The following is a 23,907-nucleotide window of genomic DNA, read 5'->3' on the forward strand; positions in this document are numbered from 1 at the left end:
AATGGGGCTCACCAGTCTTTAGGAAGAGAAATTGATTTTCAACTTGAAATATCAGGGTGCTAGAAAAGTCAAACCAACTTTCGATCTGAATTTGAAATGACTAATCCATGGTTCAGCTGTGAAGGAACTGGTGGTCATCTCTCCTAACATAAAGAGCGTGCCTGTGGCCTCGGTTACCAAGTGTCAGATTTGCTTGAGAACCACGAGCTATCTCATGGAACATGAATCATAGCAAAATGACCTTGCATTGCTGTGATTAGTTTTCAAAACAGTTTGCTACAAAGAAGGAAGAACTCGCAAGTATTTGGAAAATTGTCAGGAAGTAGAGGAACTCAGCTTTTTCCGGTTGCTCCCGAAGGGCAGGCTCAGGAGTAGGCAGAAGTTCTTGGGAGGCACTTGCAGAAAAAAGTTAAGGATTGGAGCAGTCCGAAAGGAGAACGGGCTGCCACCTCATTAGAGAGCATCAAAAAGAAGCTGGATGACCACTTGTCCCAGCTATTATAAATGGGATTAATGACTTGGGTCCAGTTGGACTATAATTCTCTGGGACTCAGAAGACTCTTTAGACTTTAAGGATTTTTAAAAAAAACATAAGAAATATAATTAATCTTTATGGGTTTAGGAGTGGAGGGTAAAAATGGCATCCTCAGATACAGTGGCAGCTGTGGGTCTCAGTTGAGAGATAGCTCAGTGCCATGGAAGGGGCCTTTTTGAAGTGGCTGCATGAAGGGGCTTCTGGGTTTGTGTGGCAATATTCTTTGAGCACTCAACTCTCCGACTGGCCCATTTCTGCCCAAATGCAGCACTACCCATGCCTCAATATTCAGAGTATGGAGGAAAAGGCAATCAGTCAGTGTCTAAAAGTGGTGTATACAAGAGATGCTCGGGGAAGATGTAGCTGGACTTCTCAGGTAAGACAAAACAATTACCTGTGCCCCAAAGCCCCTTACTTCATTGTTGGGGAAGGGAGTAGAAAAATTCTGTATACTCCTCTCCCAGGCAGGATCCGTCCCTTTGCCCTCCTGCATCACTCCCTCCTCTTTCATTACTCCACCTCCTAGAACTTCCAGTGACTTCAGATCACCCCCTAGTGACCCAGAGACCACTCCTGTAGCTTCCTAGTCAGATTCCTCCGCAGCAAAACTTCCTTCCCTGGTGGTCTCCCTACTTAGGGTCCTGGTCTCTGCTGAGTGACAGTGGATTGATGAGTCACACAAATTCCTGCTGCTCTGTTGGAGTTCAGGAGTTATGGCTCCATTCTGCTTTTGCCAATCTCACTGTTGTCAATACAGTCTATCCTTCCAACATTCTGCATAATAGGGCTGCCTTCAACCATCTTCTCCTCTGAGCCTCTCGAGCAGCCTGTCCCAAGAGACAACTCCTGTGATTTAACCAATTATTTTCCCTCTGCAGGATGGGAGGTGGGGGGGAAATAATAGTGATAATAGCACTTAATATAGAGAGATTTAAAGTTTGCAATATACTTTACAAATATCTCATTTTATCCCCACAACCTTGTTGAAGTAGATGTTATTATTAATGTCTATTTTATAGATAAGAAAACTGAGGTTAGGAGAAATGAAGAAATTGCCCTGGTTCATACAGCTAATAAATGTCTGGGTCACATTTGAACTCAGGTCTTCTCCACTCTATGTCCAGGGAACCAGAGGTCTTTAACTTGTAGAAGAGAAGGGGGAGAGAGGGAGAGAGCAGGCAGGAGAATATGCTAAATGCCTTCAAGAATCTGCAGAATTGTGACATGAAGGAAGAATTCCATTTGTTCTGTTTGGCCCCAGGGGTGGAAGGTGGGGGCAGTGCAGAATCAGGCATAGTTAGTGGATGTCACAAGGACAGGGATATCAGACCTTATATTGAAAACGTATAATTTTCTAACATTGATTGAAATACAAATGAGTTTGCCTTGTGAGACAATGTGTTCCCTTTAATAGTATATATATTCTAGGGGCGGCTAGGTGGCGCAGTGGATAGAGCACTGGCCCTGGAGTCAGGAGTACCTGAGTTCAAATCTGACTTCAAACACTTAATAATTACCTAGCTGTGTGGCCTTGGGCAAGCCACTTCACCCCATTTGCCCTGAAAAAACTTAAAAAGAAATTATATATATATATATATATATATATATATATATATATATATATTCTTTTTTTTGGAGGCAATTGAGATAAAGTGACTTTCCCAGGGTTACACAACTAGTAAATGTCTGAAGCCTGATTTGAACCCAGGTCCTATACTGCCTTGTTGCCCCAATTGCAAATATTCAAAGACTGGATACTACCTATTTTGGGAGTGTTGTAGAGGGAATTCTGAAATCCAGAAAGGGGCTGGAACAGATGATCCCCGAAGCTCCTTTTATCTCTTGACACTCCATGATTCTATGAGGCACGGAGGACTGTTTGTCTCTATCATAATGGACCCAGATCACTACACTAAGATTATTCTTGTTTCATTTTAATAGTTCTGACAGCTCCTTCTTTGTGGCAAATTATCATTTTTCATTACTGTCAATGTATGTCTCTAGCAGTCTCTCTGCCTTCCTCCATTCTGATCTGTTGTAATGATAGAATCTAAACCCTATGAGAGATGGCTGAATTTTTGTTTTGTATATCACCAGTGCCTAACACATGTTATACATAAGATCATTGTTCAATTGTGGGTTTAAAAAGTGGATAAACAACTTTGTTATAATTATGTGTAAAAGGGGGCAGCTAGGTGGCGCAGTGGATAGAGCACCAGCCCTGGAGTCAGGAGGAACTGAGTTCAAATCCAGTCTCAGACACTTAATAATAATCACCTAGCTGTGTGTGGCCTTGGACAAGCCACTTAACCCTATTGCCTTGCAAAAACTAAAAAAAAAAAAAAATATGGGTAAAACAAGGTCAATAGACCCTGAAGGTCTCTCTTACACAGTAATGTGCCTGGGTTTATGACAGTTTCTTTAGTATCTCAGAGCTTTTCTTCAATTATTACTATTACCAGATTTCCAGTGTCCTTCCCTCCTAACTGAAGTTGTTAGCAGTCTGACCCCTTGAATAAACATATTGTAATGTTCTTACCTCAATCTGTGCCCAATATACCTGTCAGATGATTTTTCTTGGCTGAATAGAAAGATGATTATGTCACAACCCTGAAAAAAAAAACAAGCAAACAAAAATTCCTTTCTGTCCTTCCGCAAAGGCAATCTCCCTTTCCCCATTTAGGGTCTGATCTAATTGGGGATATCTAGACTTCCCATACTTTAGAAATCAAAATGGAAACATTCCCTGGGAATACTCATTATAACTCAATACGGGGTCATCCAGCTTCTTGCAGACCTCCGAGCAGCCCATTCTATTCTGAGACAGATCTAATTACAGTTACTCCTTCCATACTGCAACTTTCCCCATTACAATTTTGATATGTCATAGGTTGGCATAAGAAATTAAATGGAAACTAGGGAGAGGGGAGTTTTATGGAAGCTGCAGACAACATACAGAGGCCAGTAGATGACAGAGAAAAAATTTACAAACTCAGAAATGCATAAAATATGGGTATAGTATTGTATAATATCAACATATTTTATCTTTTAGTATCAGAATAATTCAGTCTTCTTCTTTGGCACGAAGGGGGGAACCAAACATTTTACAAGAATTTTCCAGATGGGGGGTAGGGATTGGGATACCATGCCCTGTCCCTTACGCCCAAGATGTGGAAGGGATAACTATAATAGGAAGGATTTTTGTGACATCAAGCCTGAATTTGCAACTTTGCAACTTTTATCCCTTGCTCCTGCCCCCTGGGGCCAAAATGAATGAGGTTGATCTCTTCTCCTAGTGAAAGGCCTTCAAGTATTTGAAGGCCACCATTATTGGCCAGGAGTCTTTTCTTTGCTAGGTTAAATATGCCCACATGCCACAACTGATTTCCTTTCCTGTCCTGACTGCTTTCCTCTGAACTTACTCGAGCCCACTTGCCATGTGGACCAGAGACCTCCAGAATATTGGTAAACTGTCAGTTCCTTATGCCTTGAAGCTGTTGAGAATCACAGTCCTTTTCTCCCTTACCACCTCATATTGCTGATGATTTTCAGAGTAAAGGGACATTGTGTTCTGTCGTTTCAGTCTCCAACTCTGTATGACTCTATTGGGAGTCTCATTGGCACAGATACTGCAGTGGCTTGTTATTTCCTTCTCCAGTTCATTTTACAGAGGAGAAAAATTGAGGAAAACAGGGTAAAGTGCCTTGCCCAGGGTCACACAGCTAGGAAGTGTCTGAGACAAGATTTGAACTTGGGTCTTCCTGACCTCAGAGCCAGTGATTTGTCCACTGCAGTGCCACCTAACGGCCCCAAAAGGAACTCTTGGTATGGAATAGTACAGATGGCATCAGATTGGGTTCATATATTACTAGTTTGGCTGAAATGTCTCTTTTTTTATTCTTATTCATGTGACATACCTCTATGGAGAAGGGAGGGGAGAAGAATATATTTCAGTCACTCAAACAATGATCATTTATTAAATAGTTACTACGAGGAGGAGGAGGAGGACAAAGGACAAAAATAAAGAGTTCTCGTCCACAAGGAGCTCACATTCAAAGGGGAAAGACAATGCCATGGTGATGATCATGATCATAAGAACCAATATTTATATAACACTTTATAGTTTATACAAGTCTTATTTGTTTTTATCCTCACAAAATCTCTAGGAAGTAGGTACTATTATTATTATTTCCAATTCACAGTTGAGGAAACTGAGGCAGGAAGGGTGAGGTAAATGACTTGCCCGGGGATCACAAAAGTGAGACTGGATTACATGTACAGAATTAAGTATCTAGAGTATATATATATATATATATATATATATATATAGATATAGATATAGATATAGATATAGATATAGATATATAGATATATAGATATATAGATATATAGATATATAGATATATAGATATATAGATATATAGATATATATATATACAAAATCCCAGAAATTATCAGCATTATTCAAGGAAAATTTGTAACTATATAATATTAACTTGGGAACCATCAACATAGCAAACACTTGAACAAGCAAAATGAAGACATCAAAATGTATGCCAAACCATTCACTTAAAAGGATTTTAATTTATTTTTAAAAGAGCATCTTTGTTAACTTTAGCAAAATAATAGCAATCACATGTGTTTCCCTTTCCTGTGTCTTTGTCTTCCTCTCCATTCTATATGAGTTTGCCGATATATTCCTTCACCGGAGTCTAGGCAGTGTATAGATTGGTTTGGAGAAAGGAATGTACTACTTCATTCTCTCTGAAGCATTTCAAATTGATCTGCTCGATTTCTTTGTAGGCATCATGCTGGTCATTTCTTATAATGCAACAATATTCACATATCCTCTGACTTACTCCGTCTTTGGCCAAAAGGGCTGTTTCCAGTTTTTTGCTTTTTATGAACAAAGCCACTGGGAATATTTGTGCACAGATGGGGCTTTTCTTCTTGCCAATAACATCCTTAGTGTTAAGGGGCCTCTCTAGATCCCCAGCAGGTGGTTGGGGAATGGGTTCTACAGGGCCCAGAGGTTTTGAATGGAAGCAGGCTTGAAATCTTGAGAAGAAACTGAAGCTGAGAAGCCTGGAAGCTGCGACCATAGAGGAGAGTTGCTGAGAAATTATTGGGAAACAGAAAGAGTAGAACCAGGAGGCTTTCCTTGGACTTAATCTCAAACCTGCCTCTACTTTCCAGAGGCATTTCCTCCTCCAACTCTTTCTCTTTCTCTCTCCTCCCTCCCCTCTCCTCTCCCTCTCTCTCTTCTCCTTTCTCTCTCTCTTTTCCTACTCTCCTCCCTACCTCTTCACTTTTCCTCTCCTCTTGTTGCCAGGGATTGGTGTCCCCAATTTAAGAGTGAGAGACCTTGAATGGTGAAAGAATTCACACACAGCCCTGGGATGTTTAAAACTGCTCAAGATTTATTATACAAGCCTGCAAAGTATACAGATTAAAATCTTTTCTCCTCTTGGAGAAGCAGTTTGTTTGAGAGACAGACAGACAGACAGGGAGAACTGACAGGGCTGAGATTCAGTGAGTCTGCATGCACAAAGGTTTGAGTGAGAGAGAAGAAAGTGAAAAGGAAAATAACCAGGAGTCCTGGCTAAGGGGGAAAGAGTAAGGGCTGGCACCTTCAGGCCACATGCATAGGGGTCCATAGTTCTTCAGTGGCACCTAGGCCAAGAGCAAAGAGGCCTAACTTAGAAAAAGAGAGAGAGAGATAGCCATCCTTGCAAGGCAAAGGTAGAGTGAAGAAGAGAAAAAAAGGAAGGGCACATGGACTTCTTAAATGCACTTCCGTAGTGGGTTGGACAAAGGTGGCGTTTGGGGAGTAGTCTAGCACCTGGCTCCAGGTATTCTCCTAAGGGTCAAGACCTGTAAGTTCAACACATTATTTCCTAAGTGTGACCCATCAATGGCTAAGTTCCGGTAGACTGGGAACCAGAAACTGGAAGAAGGGGACCAAGCTAAGGCCACTCCCATCTTGGCAAATTCACATATACCAATGCCTCAGAGAGGCACAGACAATATTGCTCCTTGTACAGAATTTGTTTCTAATCACAGCATCTCCTTTGTTCATAACTTCTTGCATCTCTCTCTTCCATCGCTCTCCTCATTTTCTCTTGCTCTCCTCTCTTGTGCTGCTCTCCACTCTTCCCTCTTCTCCTCTCTCACTCTCGCAACAAGGTCTTGCCTATACTTTCTCAGCAACTCCGAGCAGGCAGCTGAGGCTTCAACATTCCTGATCCTGTGGTGTCAAGATTGAGAGGGCAGTGACCCCCCAAACTCGTTTCTGGTTCCCAGTCTAACACCCTGCTGAAAATAAATGAGGGCTGAAAAAAGAGACTGCAGGAGAAACCACTGGGGAGATGGAGGGATGGACAGGAGTGGTGTGAATAGCACTTTCCTGCAGGGCCCACTCCACTAGGGAGAAGCTCTGAAGAAGCTATTAACAAGACAATAACCTTTTTTAAGGGAGCAGATTGAGAGTGAAAGGGATGTGCCCCCTCCCCAGGGCCTGAGGAGACAGAACTTTGAAACAGGACTTGATTATCTTTCTCCAGAGATTTGTGGGAGGCAGCCATTTGGGGAGGAGCTGCCAGGAATCCCCCCCCCCCTTCATTATCTTTTCCTTTTATTCTAAGTAAATGTCCTTTTGCCTTACCACAATGTTCATGTGCTGAAGTCTGCACGGTTGGAGATTTAGAAGCAAATAAGAACAGTGGTTCCGAATTAAAAGGATTCTAGGAAACCTAATAAGACAGCTGGGACACTACATTAGAATATATTGTCCTAATAGTGGGGTCAAAGTGTACAAACAATTGAACAGCTCTTATTTCATGCCAGACTGCTTTCCCAAAAGATTACATTACTAAACAGGTCCACCAAAAATGTAATGGTGCATTTGTTTCTACACAGTCTGACCAGCGTGGAAGTTTTATTGCTTTTAAAAAAAAATCTTTGCCAGCCTGATCTCAAAATTGTTTTATTTTCAAATTATTGATAAATTATCTTTCTTCACAAACTTCCTGTTTGTGTTCTTTATTTATATATAAGCAAAGGTCATTACTGAAACATATCTATTTCTTACATATCTTGGATGTCAGATTTTCATCAGAAACAATTCCTCTGGAGATTTGTTACTAAACTGTTTCTTTCTTTTTTACATTGGGAACATTAATTTGTTGTTGTTGCAGAAATCTTTTTGTTTGGATATTCAAATCCATCTAATTTTCTCATTGAATTTTTTTTTCTATTTGTTTAATACAGAAGACTTTCCTTCCTCTCCACAAAATTTCTTTCTAATGTTCTTGTGGGGTGTTTAAAAATATATTTATATCATTGAATCACTTAGAATTTATTGTTCTTTGTAGTAGTCTTTATGGTACAATGCTTTTCTTTCCGGCTTTTTTGTCATTTTGGATTTAACAAACAATATTGTTTCCCTTCATTGTCATTTAATCCCATTGATTTCTTTTCCTAGGTTTTTTTTAACAATCCAATACAAGATATTTTGTTAATTGCCATTTTATAGTATAATCTGTCCATTGTATTATATATATATATATACATATATATATATATGTATGCATGTATATATATATATATATATATATATATATATATACACCTTGGGCCATAAGGTACTTGCAGCATGTCTGTGTTTGTTGAGAGACTACCATGTGTCAGATGTCCTACAAGTGGGAGTGCATTAGTGCTTTCTCTCAAGTTTTGAGGACTAGAAAGAGCATCTGGTTGTATCCATGTGAAAAATGAACTTTTTATAGCTGCTATCTGTGCAATATGCAAAGCTCCCTCTGCTGGCATGTTATCTCACATGATTTTATGGTTTGTCACATTTAAGATGTTGGTTGTAAAACCCAAGAGAGTACGTGGGATTTTTGCTTCTATCAAGATTTATGACTTAATCAGAATTTCTGTGCGTTTTCAAGGAAGCTTAGACAAAGTTTGTGGGGAAGAAGAGTGGGGACATATCCCTCATGTTGTAAATGATAAAAAAAAATCGAAAAAGATCCTGTGCTAAACTTTGGGACTGGATCTCATGAGGCAATCAGGGGGATATAATGCTTGACTGGAGATGAAAAGATCTAAATCAAATTTAGTTCAGATGTTTACGTGGTTATCTGACCCTGGGTGGGCAAGTCACTTAACCTTTGTCTGCCTCAGCTTCTTCATTGGTAAAACTGGGGTTTATAGCACTTACCTCCAGGGGTTGTTGTGAGGGTCAAGTGAGATAGCATGCGGAGCACTTTGTAAATCTTAAAGGAGCACAAATGCTCATCATTCTTTATGATTATTATTATTATTATTATTATTATTATATTTAATAGAGATAAATGGTCTTATACTTAGGTTTAAAAATAAGCTTCACAAGTATAGGATATGAGAGGTAAGACTAGAAAGCAGATCATCTTAAGGAAACCAGAAGGTTTGAGTGGTCCAATAACTTGATATGAGTTAATAACAATAATGACTCTTATTTATATAACACCTACTATGTGTTGAGCACAGTTTATAGTGCGCCATAGCCATCAAAAGACTAATTTAATCTAGACACTATGAAGAGAAGAATTCTATAGAGTTCTGAATGTGTCCAGAGGCAGGTACTTGGGAGGGTGAAAAACCCTGGAGTCCTGCCATATGGGGACTGGTTGAAGGAAATAGACTTTTACCTGGAGAAGAGAAAATTTGGGTACTATGTGATGGTTGTGTTCAAGTAGGTGTAGGAACCTCTTGTGAAAGAGGGATTTGATTTGTTCTCACTGACTATAGCAGGTAGAATTACAAGCAATTAGGAGACAGTGAGAAACTGCATAAGGAAATCTTTCGAACAGTTAGATCTGTCCAAAAGTAGAACGGAATGCCCCAGGAGGAGAGATGTACACTCTCATTAGAAAGTTAAAAAGAAGCTAGAAATCAGTTTGTTGATATAACGGGAGTAGACTGGCCTATGGAGACAAACACAAATATTCCCTGCTTGGTTCTAGTCCAGGTGACCACATGGAAGCATGGGGGGGGAGCCTACTTTTGGCCTTGATGACTCAAGGACTTACAATGGAAGATAAACAAGAGTTGTGGAAATAGACTACTGAAGCTGAAAAATCAGGCTCGGGATTTGGAACCAGAACTCAATAGATATACAAAAGGAATGACCCACATTTAGGTCATTTTCTGTTTCTCAACTACTTTGAGCTGCCTCAGAGAGGAAGCAAGAGGAGAAGGGTAGCTGCCCTGTAGGCACTGCAGCTACTGCTGCCATTCAGCTTCAACTGCCAGTGGGTCTTCCAATGAAATCCCTCAGTTTCCCAGAATCATAAGATTGCCTGGATACATCCATCTCTGACTTCTCATTTCTCTTGGATCAGGAAAGAACAAACACAAAAAGACAGAGGGAAACATGTGTGTAAAGTCACATGGGCCAGGTAGGAGACAAAGTAGTGGCCTTCTCTCACTCAACTCTCAAAAGCAACACCAAGTAGTCCTATTGCCTCAAAGGGAAAGAAAAGAGAGAGCAACTAGTCAGTCAATAATATTTATTCAGTACCTACTATGAAGGTACTATACTAAATGCTGGGATTTGAATGTGATCAAGGAGTACATTTCCACTTTACTTTGGTTCATCAACCCCCTGAGACATCAGAAGCTAATGAAAGGACTCTGTCTATCATTGCAATATCTACCATTGCAAACCCTCGAGTCACAGGTTCAGTCCAAGGTTCTTCTTCATGGTGACTTGGATTGGATTTAAAGAGCACAGTTGAAAACTCAGCCGCTATATGAATAATGTTTTGTGTTTGTTTCTAGGGAAGATTGGGTCCTGGGGAGGTTTTATGAAAGGATGCCACCCATGGGGAATAATACTCTGGCCCTGTGTAGCCTCATTACACTAACACTACTACAGAGAGGCTTGCCTTGGAATGAGTGTGGATCTCTCATTTAAGGTGCTGTGATTTGTAATACCCCAAAGTTTCTTTTTATGCACCTGCCTGTTATTTCTCTGTTGTCTTAGGTTTATTATTCTGTGGGTGGAAAATCATCTGGTAATGGAAAGTATGAGAACCGGGTTACAGGGGCCTCCACCCCAGGAAATGCCTCCATCACTATCTCCAACATGCAACCTGCAGACAGCGGAGTTTATATCTGCGATGTCAACAACCCACCTGACTTTCAGGGAACTAACCAGGGATATGTTTTGGTCTACGTCTTAGGTACTGCAAACATTTTTCTCTGTATTTTTATTTCAAGGGAAGCAGTCTTGGGTTGGAGGGACATTGTAAGGGAGGAAGAATGCATAGCCAAGGGCTGTAAGCTTGAATGCCAAACTATGTTTCCTTTTTCTGCCTGTTTTCTCCTCTGTGACATAGGGAACCACTACTAATATAGCTCCAGGGATAGTGTAGCCCTCAGGGTGTCAAGTCAACCAACATTTATAAAGTACCTACTATGTGCCAGGCTCTATGTTAAATACTAGGAAGACAAAAAAAAGAAATGTCAATTCCTGCCTTCAAGAAGTTTGTGATTAAATTGAGAGAGATAATAAGCAAATCAATGCTACAAATTAGATTTTTAAAGATAAACTGAAGACAACTTCAGGGAGTTCCTAATGAAATTTGGCTGTGGAGAAGCATCCTGACTTGGGAGATAAAAGAACTCTAACTTGCCATGTCACCCTGGGCCAGTCCCTTGCTGATAGAGTCAAAACTGAGCTTAGTGAGCCAAGATGATACAGAATAAGCAGGATCTCTCCTGAGTTCTCTCATTTGCCCTTCCAAATACCTTTAAATAATAGCTCAAAACAAATTCTGGGAGTAACTAGGTGGCTTAGTACATAGAGCACTGGTCCTGGAGTCAGGAGGACCTGAGTCCAAATCCACCCTCACACATTTAATAATGACCTAGCTGTGTGACCTTGGGCAAGCCACTTAACCCCATTGCCTTGAAAAAAAAACAAAAAGTGAGAAAACAGCAGAAAAAATTCTGACTATATAAAGTTACTATGGTGACAAGAAAGATCAAGACCTACACTTAAAAGAAGACAATAAAATCAAAACCACTACATCTATAACCTCAGAGAAAAATATGAATTGATCTCAGGCCAAAGAAGAACTAAGAAAATATTTTTTAAAGGCTTTTAAAAGGCTTAAAGATTTTTAAAGATTTTAAAATCCCCCAAATTTTTTTTTAATTTTTTTTAGGTTTTTTGCAAGGCAAATGGGATTAAGTGGCTTGCCCAAGGCCACACAGCTAGGTAATTATTAAGTGTATAAGACTGGATTTGAACCCAGCTACTCCTGACTCCAGGGCTGGTGCTTATCCACTGCACCACTGAGCCACCCCAAAATTTTTTTAAATAGAGGGAAAATGGGAAGGTAAATGAGAATATCCAAGAAAATCCCGAAAAAAGAGTCAATAGCTTGGTAAAGAAAGCACAAAAGCAAATAATTCCTTAAAAACAGAATAGACCAAATGGTAAAAGAGTTACAAAAATTCAAAGAGGAGCAGAATGCCTTGAAAAGCAGAATTGACCAAATGGAAGTAGAAGTATAAAAACTCACTGAAGAAAATAATTCCTTAAAATTAGAATTAATCAAGTGGCAGTTAATGACTTTATAAATATCAAGAAACAATCAAACAAAATCAAAATAAAGAAAAATATGAACAAATGTGAAATATCTCATTGGAAAAACAACTCACCCAGAAAATAGATCCAGAAGAGAGAATTCAAAAATTATTGAACTACCTAAAAAATAATCCTCGGTATAGTGTTTGGTCATAAGTAGTGTCCAAAGGTCCAAGGTTTTTCCCTGACTCCTTTATTTTCCTATCCCTCATCCCATTGCATAGTCACAGAATCTCAGAGTTGACAGAGACCTCAGAGGCCTTATGCTGCAATCCATTGTTGAACAAGTCCTCTGCAACCTATCCAGAAAACTTGAAGATCTTCAGTGAGGGGGCACTCACCCACTCCATGTCTAGCACTTTGGGATAGTTATTTATCATTGTGAGGATGCTTTGCCAATGGCCTTTTTGCAGCTTCTATCCATTTCTGCTAGGCAGTTTTTATTGCTGTTCTGTCATTCGGCCATAGATGGCTCTTCATGGACAAGTCACCAAACTTTGGTCTGCCTCAGTTTCCGCATATATAAAATGAGCTAAAGGAAATAACAAATCATTCTGGTGTCTGAGCCAAGAAAACACGAAATGGGGTCAGGAAGAGTCAGACATGACTCGACCACAGCGGCCAAAAAACACAAATGGGGCACTTGTTATTTGTGAGAAGAAGACCGAAAAATCTGAGCCACCAGGTATCTGAGCTAGTCATTTCTAGCTCGGTCCAGGCTAGAATCCTGCATAGCTGTCAGAAACTTCCTGACTTTTCCTTCTCAGCTAGTAGTCCTTTCGCATTTCACTTCTAACCTTTTGGAGGTGATTTGTATCTATTCATCTCTTTCCTGGCTTGGAGATCAAGTCAACCCCTTCCACATTTTTATTTGGAGGCTGGGAAAAAGCTGCCTTTAATCTTTTCCACTAGTCTTTTCAATTCCTTTTACTCCCTTCTGACTCCAATCCACACACATTCACCATACAAGCACCAAGTCTTACAAATTACCTTGAGACTTGGCTCAGTCTCCAGATAGAATACTGGAGGGAGACTGGGGAGGAGGGAAGGGATAGTTGGAATGTACTACTGGCAGTGTTGTTCCAACAGGACAAGGGAAGCTCTGTTGATCAGGGTCTAAGAGAAGCAAATGAACTGACTTTGGAGCAGGAGACCTGGGTTTAAATATCACCTCATTCTATGAGCTATGTGACCACTACCAAGTGACCTCAACTCTCAGAATTTTATCTGTAAGATGGGGATGATAACAATGATAGGATCTGCCATATGAGATTTTAATGTGGGAAGTATTTTGCAAATTTTATGGTTGGTTGGTTGGTGGTTAGTGGGTTCTTGTCCTTCATTATTGAAGAATACCAAAATGACATCACTATGTTTGAGACAAATTATACTGTGTTCAACTGTGGCTTATCAGACCAGTATGAGCTTGGAATGCTCTACCACAGGTCAGGCATAAATAAGTCCAGGTAAACACCTGGGGTGGGTACTCTAAATTTACAGAGATCACATTTCCTTTGAGCTGCTTTCATTCTGCCTTCCTCATAAAGTACAAAACCCTAGTCCTGTGTCAATGTCTCCCATGTTACACAATCAATTTTAAAGTTCTTAAGAGAGACCATGGGGGGGGCAGCTAGGTGGTACAGTAGATAGAGCACCGGCCCTGGAGTCAGGAGGACCTGAGTTCAAATCCAGCCTCAGACACTTAATATACCTAGCTGTGTGGCCTTGGGCAAGCCACTAAACCCCATTTACCTTGCAAAATCCTAAAAAAACCAAAATAAAAATAAAAGAGAGACCATCAGGGTGTCCTGCTATTGCTTCTTCTGACTTCCTCATGAGTACTTGTCCTGCATGAGTTCTCCATAAAACAGTCTTTTTGGCTAGCATACAGTTTCCTGACATGGTGCTGGTAGACATGTCCAGGTTTCACAAGCATATAGCAATGAGGTCAGCACAATGGCTCTGCACACCTTCAGTTTGCTATTCAGTCTACTCTTCTATCCTACACTTTCTTCCGGAACCTCCCAAATACTGAGCTATCTCCGACAATGCAAGTGTCAACCTCATTGTCAATGTGTACCTCCTTGGAAAGGACACTGTCAAGGTAAGCGAACTTTTCCACAATACTCAAAATTTCTCCATTTGTTGTAATCGATTCCACATATGGATGGTGTGGTGGTGGCAGATGGAGTACCTGGATTTTCTTGGTGTTAATTGTTAGACCAAAATTAGCACACACAGAAAATCGATCCATTCTTTGCTGCATCTCAACTTCAGAAGCTGCATTGGGTGTACAAGCATCTGCAACCAGAAGATCATGCACCAACACTCCCTCAACTTTGGCCTTGGCTTGTAGCCTTTTCAAGTAAAAGAATTTGCCATCAGTGTAATAGCTGACCTTGAAGCCATGTTCATCCTCAGTGAAGGCATTTGATAATATGGCTGAAAACAACATGCTAAAAAGCATGGGAGCAAACACAAATCCTTGTTTCACTGCATTGGTGACTGGGAAATCCACTATCCAGAACCTGGGTAAGCATGCCATCATGAGACTGGCATACAATACTGATGAACTTCTCTGGACAACCAAATGTTGACATAATTTTCCATAAGCCCTCATGACTGACAATATCCAAGGCCTTGGTCGTATCTACAAATGTTGTATCCAGACCTCTGTTCTGTTCCTGGCATTTTTCCTGGAGCTGTTGGGCAATAAACACCATATCGACTGTTCCTCCACCCTTATAGTCTGCCAGTGAAGAAGCATTTGTTAATACATACCAGTTATTGTTCAGTTGTTTTTAAGTTGTGTTTGACTTTTCATGACCCCTTCCTTGGTGGAGATACAGGAGTCTGCCACTTCCTTCCCTGGCTCATTTGATAGATGAGGAAACGGAGGCAAACAGTGTGAAGATATTTGCCCAGGATCACATAGCTAGGCTGTATTTGAGGTCAGATTTGAACCTTGGAAGAAGAGTCTTCCTGACGCCAGGCCACCTAGATGCCATATTATATACTAAGCACTGTGTAAAACTTTGGGCATACAAATAGAAACAAAAAGAAAACCATCTCTATTCTCAAAAAGCTTGGCTTCCCCATTAGAATATAAGCTACATATATATATATATATATATATATATATATATATATACACTTAATAGGCACTTAATGATCTATGTGATTCCTTCACCCTGTTTGTCTCCGTTTCCTCATCTGCAAAATGAACTGGAGAAAGAAATGGCAAACCATTCCAGTATCTCTGCCAAGAAAACCTGTAATGAGGTCACGAAAAGCTGAAAATGACTCAGCAACAATAACAACAACCTTGCGCAACCTTAGCCAAGAGTCTCTTATCTCAGGCTTCATTTATCTTAGTTCTAGGTTGGCGCAAGATGTCCTTCTATGACCTTTGGCACTTTCAATTTCCTTCCTTCTCTAACATTCTAAGAGTCAGAGAATGAATCTCTTGTAAGGGTATGCCAGGCATCATGGTAGGCCCATAAGGGAAACCCAACTTTTGAAATGGAGGCATCTTCTGGCACCCTTCAAGTCCCTTTGCCTGAATGTTGATTCATCTGCTCTGGAATTATTATACATCATATTATATACATATATATATATATATTATATACATTATATATATATACATTATACATTTTATTTTCTTAAATTAATCTATTTAATCTAATGATATATAGTGTAGAAATTCTTGCTCATAAATCTTTGGGGAACTGGAAAAGAGAGACAGTTCATCTGAACCTCAAGCGAGACCTTCATTAGCTGCAGCATCCTATGGTGATTGGGTGGGACTTTATAGCTTTGAAAACATTAATGAGTTACACTTTGAGAATTCTCCTGGTGAATTTTCACTCTGTTATTGTCTTCCAGTCAAACCTTCAAAACCTTATTGTAGCATCCGAGGGTCCCCAGAAGCAGATCATGCTGTCTCCCTTTCTTGTCACTCTGCTGAAGGGACACCATCCCCTGTGTACCAATGGTTTAAACTGGAGGAAGATAATATCAAACCCGTAAAAGAAAAATACAGTGAGTATTGTATGAACCTAGAACTCAATAGAATTCAATGTAGTCACTCTCTCTAGTATTCACTGGAGCTCAGTCTACTGTTGTTTGTAGCCCCAAAGAAGATGACGACACATCGGTTAATGTGGCCTGCCTCCTTTCTCCAAACCTCTGTACCATCCCCGGAGGCCCACTTCTTTCTATTCCAGTGCGTGGGTAGGCCCAATATCATGTCTCCTTTCAGAAATGTAGAGTATTGGGGAGGGTATGGACATATGTAGGAGTTGGTCCTTGGCAAGTCTGGGTGTCTGGTTGGCTCACTATTCCAATTTTTTTATATTGAGGATGGGCCCAATTGATAGTGTCACTGAAGGGTATATCTGGACTTAGGACAGGGGTGCCAGGACAATACCATGAGCATTATTAGAGACTGGAACTCCCATGAAATAGTTCTAACATTAGCGATGATTCTAACAATAACTATGGTCAAAGCCTGAACTCTAATGTGGTTTCAGATCTCTACCCCACTATGGGCTTGCTTTATCCTGTAACTATAACACGAGTTTTTAATAATCACTTAATCCCTAGTACTAAACTGAATATGAGCCCAAACATAAGCCTGACTCATTGGAATGCATGTCCTACAAAGTAGAATGGAAAAGTGCTATAAAAGAGGCACTAACAAAGGGTTCCAAGGGGAGTTCAAACATGAGGGGAGATAGGGAAAATATTGCTTTCAGCATTTAAGCTGGGACTTAGGAACTTTCTACCTGTAGTGATAAGGGATAGTGAGCCATGAGGGTTTGAGCACCACATCTCTCACTATCCAGACACCCAGATTTGCCAAGGACCAACCCCACACCCTCCCCAGTGCTCTACAATTCTGGAACCATTAATCATGATCAAATCAACCATGCCATTGTTCCGGGATGGGGAATGCCAATCTGTTTTCCAATGGTCCTTCACCATCTCTGTAACTTTGTGAAGGAAAGTTTTCTAGGTCATCACTCTTCTATGTGTGCTTTCTCCTTTAGACTGTGAGCTCCTTGAGGACAGGGACTGTCTTTGCTTTTAAATTTCTATCCCCAGTGCTTAGTACCAATCCATTCTTCCCTTGCTTATCAACTGATATTCTCCAAGGGTAGGTCTAACTATGTGACTACTCTTCATAAGTCTCAATGGTTCCTTCTTACCTCTAGGCTAAAACATAAGCCCCTGATTAGCTAGTACAGCCCAAACTATCTTTATATGTTTACATGTCTATTCTTCTTTCCATACTCAATGTTATAGCCAAGCTGGTCTACTTCCTATTTCCTATTTCCATAACATTTCCTTCTTGTTCCCTTCAAGGATCAATTCAAGTGCCATCTCCTACATGAAGCTTTTCCATATGTCCTTAGTTGTTAATGCTCTGTCCTTCCCCCAATTACTTTGTATTTGCTTTATATATAGGGTGTCCCCAAAGTCTTAGTGCAGTTGTACACTCATAAGCTTGAACTTTAAACCCCTAATACAGAGAAATAAAGTAGGAGACCCCATAAATGAACAGGGCACCCATTTGGGGGTTCCTTGCAAATATATTTAGTGAATGTAACTCAATTTTAAACTTCCCAAAGAGTTTTGGGACACCCTGTGTAATTTGTATGAACTTTCTGGAGTATGTGTTTTTTTTTTTTCCTGCAAGAAGGCAAATTCTTGAGGGCAGGGATAGTTTTATTTTAGTCCTTGTATCTCTAGCACCTGGTAGAGTGCCTGGTACACGATAGACACTTTAATAAATACCTGTTGAGTTGTGTTTCAGTAGCCTAGAAGTGGCACTGGAGCTAGGGCTATAAGAATGAGCAGGAGCTGGACATCGGGTGGTAGGGAGAGCCATATTGAATTTCTCACCAGACTTTCATAAATAAGTCCAGGCATCTCCAGCCACATTCAATTGACCATAAACTCCTTGAGGACAGAGACTGTTTCTTGTCTTTGCTTGGCATTCTGTAGAAACATAAGAAAATTCTGTAGAATTGACTCAGTGAAGCATTGCTATTTGCTCATATATGTCGATTTCTCATTTCCAAAGTACCTTTCCTGTTTTTGACAGATCCAAATACTGGATTTCTGGTTATCAGCAATCTGACCACCTTTGAAAAAGGCCGCTACCAGTGTATTTCTAGCAACAGCCTTGGGAACAGCTCCTGTGAGATTGATCTCACCACTGGATGTGAGTTGATAGTACAAATAAGTCATGTTCTGCTTGTGACCTTCGATGTGTGTCAAGCCTATTTCAACCAAAGGAATTCTAATGGAATCCCAAATGGATGCCAGCTTCCTCTTTGAGTCCTCTTGCTTTATTTTCCTACTTTGTTCTTTTTTCGAGAATTTAGCCCTTTGATATCATCAGTATGAGCTCCTGAGGCAGAGGTCTGAGTGGACAAATCTGCATCTCAACTGCAGTTATGCTCTTTGAAAGCAGCTTGGGGCACTGAGAGGTCAGTGACTGGTCCAGAGTTGGGCACCCAGTATGAATCAGAGGCTGGTTTTCTCAACCACTCTAAGACTTGCCCTCAACCCACTGGACCTTGCAGCCTAGCTCTACTCATTGTTAAGTCTGGGTATATAAAATCAGAATCCCCTGCATCATCTCGGTCTGGGTTTCCCTTCTGGTTCTCAGCATAGCCAAAGGAAATGGCAACTACTTGTGAAGTCACCCGGCTTTTTCCAAATATTCCTTTTTCTTTTTTTTCAAATACTCCTTTCGCAAACTGGAGAAAGCTGACTCTAACTTCACACATTCACACTAAGCCTAATGCCAGGCTGGAAAAGAAGAACCCTTAAAGGTTATCTCTCCAGCCAAATTCCTTCCTTTTACAGAGGAGGAAACTGAGGTAGCCTAGAAAGGGGAGAGGCAGCAAGGTATGGTGGAAAGACAACTGAATTTGTAAGAGGACCTGGGTTCAAATCCTGTCTTTGTCACCTAATGCCTGTGTGACCTTGTGTCAGTCACTTCCCCCTCTTGGCCTCAGTTTCCTCTTCTGTAAAATGAAGCAATTGAACGGATTGGCCTCTGAGATCCCTTCCAGTTCTAGAGTGATGATCACATGATCTATCTTATGGGGCTCTTTTCACATTACCCCCACACATAGGAATAGTGGGAAGAGAGAGAGGAATCCTTGCCCTGGGCAAGCTCAAAGTATGCCCTAATCTGAGAAGCTCCAGATGATAATAAAGAACCAAATGACAGTATATACAAAAGAGGATATCCAAATGCTAGAGGAACTAGGTTCATCATGCATGGCCCCAGAACAGCAGCAGAAGAAGCAGATTCTCTCTCCTGTCTGGTATTCAGGAATCCCTACAGTTGACAAGTCTCTCAGGACCCCAAATGCTGATGATCTTTCTCTAGCTTGAAGGTCATGGGGGAAGCCACACTATTGACAAAAAAATCTTTTTTCTTCTCTAGATTCAGAAGCGGGTATCATTGCTGGGGCACTGATTGGAGCCCTCCTGGCTGCCATCATCATCTGCTTGATTGTTTGGTTTTTCACCAAGAAATCCAAGTCCAAGGAAAGAAAAGTGATAACAAAGGAGATGCAGTGAGAATTTTTCTGTTGTTAACTATCTCTGAGTCATGAAAAAATATTTTGATCTTTTATGTTAAGTCATCATTATTTCCTAATAACTTTCCCACCAGCTGTTGTACCAAGGTCACACTGCTAAGCAAGTTCCTCCGACATGCTGGTGTCTGCTAGCACATTCCTGATTTCACACTTGTGTTCCATCACTGCTTTACCTTAGGGGGAGGGGAGGCGCATTCCATCATCTGAAGTCAAGATTGTATTGAATTGCTCTGAGTTCTGGACCCTACTAGGGGTGTTGGCTTTATGTTTTGTGGTCATAATAGCCATTATTATCTTGGTTCCACTTGCTTCCTTCTTTATCGATTCGTATACATCTCTCTGAATTCTTCCCATGTGTCATTTCCGGCAGCACGTTCTGTTAGATTCATACGCTTTAATTTGTCCAGCAAACCTGTGATTGATGGAAATCCACTTCCCTCCATTTTTGTCCTACTACAAATATAGTTTCTCTGACTATTTTGTCATTTAATTCAGTATTGCCTTCCTATCTATCTTTAGGAGTATGCCGCTAATAGTAGCATCAACTGCTCAAAGAATATACACGGTTTGGTGACTTTTCGCATACAATGCCAAACTGTTTTCCAGGATAATTGAACCAGGCCACAAGCTCGCTTTTACGTCAACAAATATTTTCTTAAACAACTACTATTGCACATACTGCTAAGCTATTAGTGTGACTGTTTTCTCACAGACCCTCCAACACTGACTGTTCAGTCTTTACCACACCCGCGAACTTGCTAAGTGTAGGGTGAAAATTTAAAGTTTTTCATTATTAGCCATTTAGGACAAGTTTCCTTATGTTGATAGTTTGTGTTTCTTCTTTGGAAATCTTTTTTATATCCACTTACTATTTACTGATTTGAGAATAACTCCCTAGCTGTGACTTCGGGTAAGTCACTTAACCCTGATGTCTTGCATCCAGGCCCATCTCCAGTCAGCCTGATTCATATTTGGCCACTGGACCCAGATGGCTCTGGAGGAGAAAGTGGGGCTGGTGACTTAGCACAGCCCCACCTCACGCAAATCTAATTCATGTGCTTGTCAAGGCATCGTCTCTCTGATGTTATGGTCTTCTTCAAAACTGAAGGATAGGGTAGCTAGGTGGAGCAGGGAATAGAGCACTGGCCCTGGAGTCAGGAGGACCTGAGTTCAAATCCGGCCTCTGACACTTAATAATGACCTAGCTGTGTGGCCTTGGGCAAGTCACTTAACCCCATTGCCTGGCAAAAAACAAAAAAAGAGTGAAGGATAAATATCATCATCATTCTACTAGTCCACTTTTTTATATTTTTCACCTTACCAAATAGATTCAATTTACTGCTTTAAAGTATCATTGGAAATCGATTCAATTCAATCAATCAATCAATTTTATTATTTATTATGTATTTCAGACTTTGGAGATTTCAAAGAAAAAGTGAAAGCATCCCCTTCCTTCAGGGGACTTTATTTTACTGAAGGAGATAGCATGTATAAATCAGAACATATAAGATACAGAGTAGAAGGAAGGTAACTGGAGAAAGTAGAAGGTGCTAGAAGTTGATGGAGTAGGAAAGACTCCCTAGGAAGGTAGTATTTGAGTTGAATCTTAAGGAAGCCAGGGTTTCTTGGAGTCCAGACACTGGGAAGGGGAGAATTCCAGGTCCAAAAAGACCGAGATGGAGCTCTGAGTGTGAAGAATAGTAAGTAATACTTTGGGCCATTATTGACCTTTTTGATATAGATACTCTTAACCACACATTTAAGCATAAGACATGGTTAGCATCATGTCATACCCTTAGACCAGTGACATTCAGTCGGATTAGCAGTGTTGTAAAGTAGAATCTTGTAGTAAGAACCAGGAGACCAAGGTTCTAATCTCAGTTCTGCCTTGCCCTAAGTCAAATAGCTAATGGCATTCTCTGAGTGCTCAGGTGTGGGAGTTCTCCCAGTGGGAAAGGGCCTCAGAAGTTACTGAATCTAATTCATATCAGACAGATACACTGGGTAACGTATGCTATCTGATAAAGTGAAAAGAGCCCGGACTTTGGATTTAGAGCACATGGGGTCAAATCTTGCTTCTGATGTTTACTGCCCATATGATTTTTGGCAAGTCATTTCTTCTCTGAGCCTCAGTTTCCTCTTCTTTAAAACAAGGTCATTGGATTAGATAACCTCTGAAGTTTCTTCCAACTCTAGAGTTAGCATCTTTGTGAACCCTTAAGCAGATTACTTTCTTTTCCTAAGCCTCAGTTTCATCTCTGTAAAAAACAAACCCAAAAACCTCTTAGTTGGACTAGAGCTAGGATTCTAGCCAATTGCTTCTCGAATTAAAGATGGCCCTTGGGTTCTTCCTCCCCTAGGCTTTCATTTTCAAATATCTCTAGCAACTAAGCTACATGAGTGACACTTACTAAATGTTTATTATAATTTTCATCCATCTTTCCATGTCTTTCTCACTGTTGCACAGCATGAAGGATATGCCTCAGTTTCCCCATGCTTCACCTCTCTAGTCTCCATCTCATTAATGCATTTTTTTCTGTATTCTTTTCTTTCCCACAGGCCCATGACAAAGATCCTCCCAACTTCGGAGTATGAGTCAGTGCCAGCCCAGGAAACTGCCCCCCGAGAAGTGCCCACATTACCCTCAGTGCCTGAATTATTGTCCCCCAACCATGAGGAAGCTGAAGAAGAGGAGAAATAGGCTATGACTAAAGACACAGCTGCACTACAGCCAACCCACTGGTAGTGTTTGGAGCTGAGTTACCATGGAAACCCCCCATAACAAAGCCTGTATGTGATTATAGCCTAGACATCCACATATTTCCTACTTTGAATCCAGGCAAGAAGCTCATTTAGTTACCCAAGACATACAAGGGCTCCTACACAATATGTTGGCAGTGAGTTATTTTGCTTAGCTATAGTTCTAAAATGCGTAAAGGCAATTTGGTAGATGGAAAGATCCTTGGACTTGGGAATCCAGAGATTAGCTTTCTGGTCCTGCTTCTGCCATTATATCCATGTGTGACGAAACAAGTCCCTTCTATTCTTTAAGCCTCAGTTTCCCTATTTGTAACGTGAGGGAAGTTGGCCCAGATGATTTATAAAGGCCCTGCTAATTCTGCCGTGCTATGTTATTCACAATAAATGATTAGCTGGTGATTTCTAGCTTAAAAGAAAAGATTTGGCAGCCTTTGTGACTTGGGTTGGATGATCTCATTTCTCTCTTACATAGCACATGCAGGTAGGATGAGATAGCTCCATTCTGCTACCACACTCCTGATGCTATTGGCCACGAACAAGACTTTATAGCTTTATCATCCATAACCAATCGGAATTAGTATTTCTTCTAAGGATAACGAACTTAGGATAGATAGATCTCCTAGAGAACTAGGGAAGTAGGAAGGGTCTCTAAACCTCCACACTGGCCTCTCCTCTGCCTAAACTTTCTAAACTGAGCTGGCTGGTATTTCAAAGTGTTCTGGCTCATCAGGAAGTTAGAAAAACCTTTAGCCAGTCTACTCACTTCTGGGTGTCCAAGGCAACTCTCAGAGAGTATTAGTTACAGAACCTATGACCAAACACTCACCCGAATTTTACAATAAGGTACTGTAAACACCCCATAGCAGAAAAAGAAAAAATTCAGACTTCTCTGCTATGAAGGGAGAGCCAACAATTATACACGGATTTTCCAAATTGCTGGGGGCTGGCTGTGCCCCTAACTCCGGTGATGTGGAGGGGCTAACTGTAGTACTTACAGTAATCAAGACTTTTAATTGTAGCCTTTGCTTAAAGGGAGATCCACCTGTCTATATGCAAGCACCATTTGCAAAGCTCATGAAATGAGCTGGTTCCCTATTAAAACTTTGAGAGAGAGGAATATAGTGCAGGGAAATGCCTGTTGAACTTGGGTCTATGGGACCCAAGTTCGACTCTCTCCCATCCTTTTCATTTATTTCCCTAGAGTGATTATCTTGCCCCATGTCCAATGACTGTGGAGTTCCACCAAGACCTGCTTTTCACAGGCTGGGCCTGGGAACTGACCCAGGGAATTGGGCCTGGGAGCTGACCATCTAGCCTCTCCAAGGTGAGTTATCAGTGAATAA

General features: G+C 40.7%; 1 protein-coding gene across 1 annotated transcript; it reads left to right on the plus strand.

The window, feature by feature from the left end:
* Nucleotides 1-358: 358 nt before the first annotated feature.
* Nucleotides 359-23,200, plus strand: VSIG1 (V-set and immunoglobulin domain containing 1). The gene is made up of 6 exons (XM_074201500.1): nt 359-911; nt 10,566-10,764; nt 16,065-16,220; nt 18,289-18,408; nt 19,648-19,780; nt 22,364-23,200. The coding sequence occupies exons 1-6, from the start codon at nt 696-698 to the stop codon at nt 22,503-22,505; spliced, it is 966 nt and encodes a 321-aa protein (XP_074057601.1). The 5' UTR covers nt 359-695; the 3' UTR covers nt 22,506-23,200.
* The last annotated feature ends 707 nt before the right edge of the window (nt 23,201-23,907 follow it).

Source organism: Macrotis lagotis, chromosome X (assembly GCF_037893015.1).
Source record: "Macrotis lagotis isolate mMagLag1 chromosome X, bilby.v1.9.chrom.fasta, whole genome shotgun sequence".
Classification (NCBI taxonomy): Eukaryota; Metazoa; Chordata; class Mammalia; order Peramelemorphia; family Peramelidae; genus Macrotis; species Macrotis lagotis.

Excerpts from the sequence above, each read along its gene's own strand:
- VSIG1 (XM_074201500.1), top strand. The coding sequence starts at position 696 with ATGGAAGGGGCCTTTTTGAAGTGGCTGCATGAAGGGGCTTCTGGGTTT. Across the intron at positions 10,765-16,064 it reads TGTTTTGGTCTACGTCTTAG|TCAAACCTTCAAAACCTTAT; the intron begins GTACTGCAAACA and ends ATTGTCTTCCAG. Across the intron at positions 16,221-18,288 it reads ACCCGTAAAAGAAAAATACA|ATCCAAATACTGGATTTCTG; the intron begins GTGAGTATTGTA and ends TGTTTTTGACAG.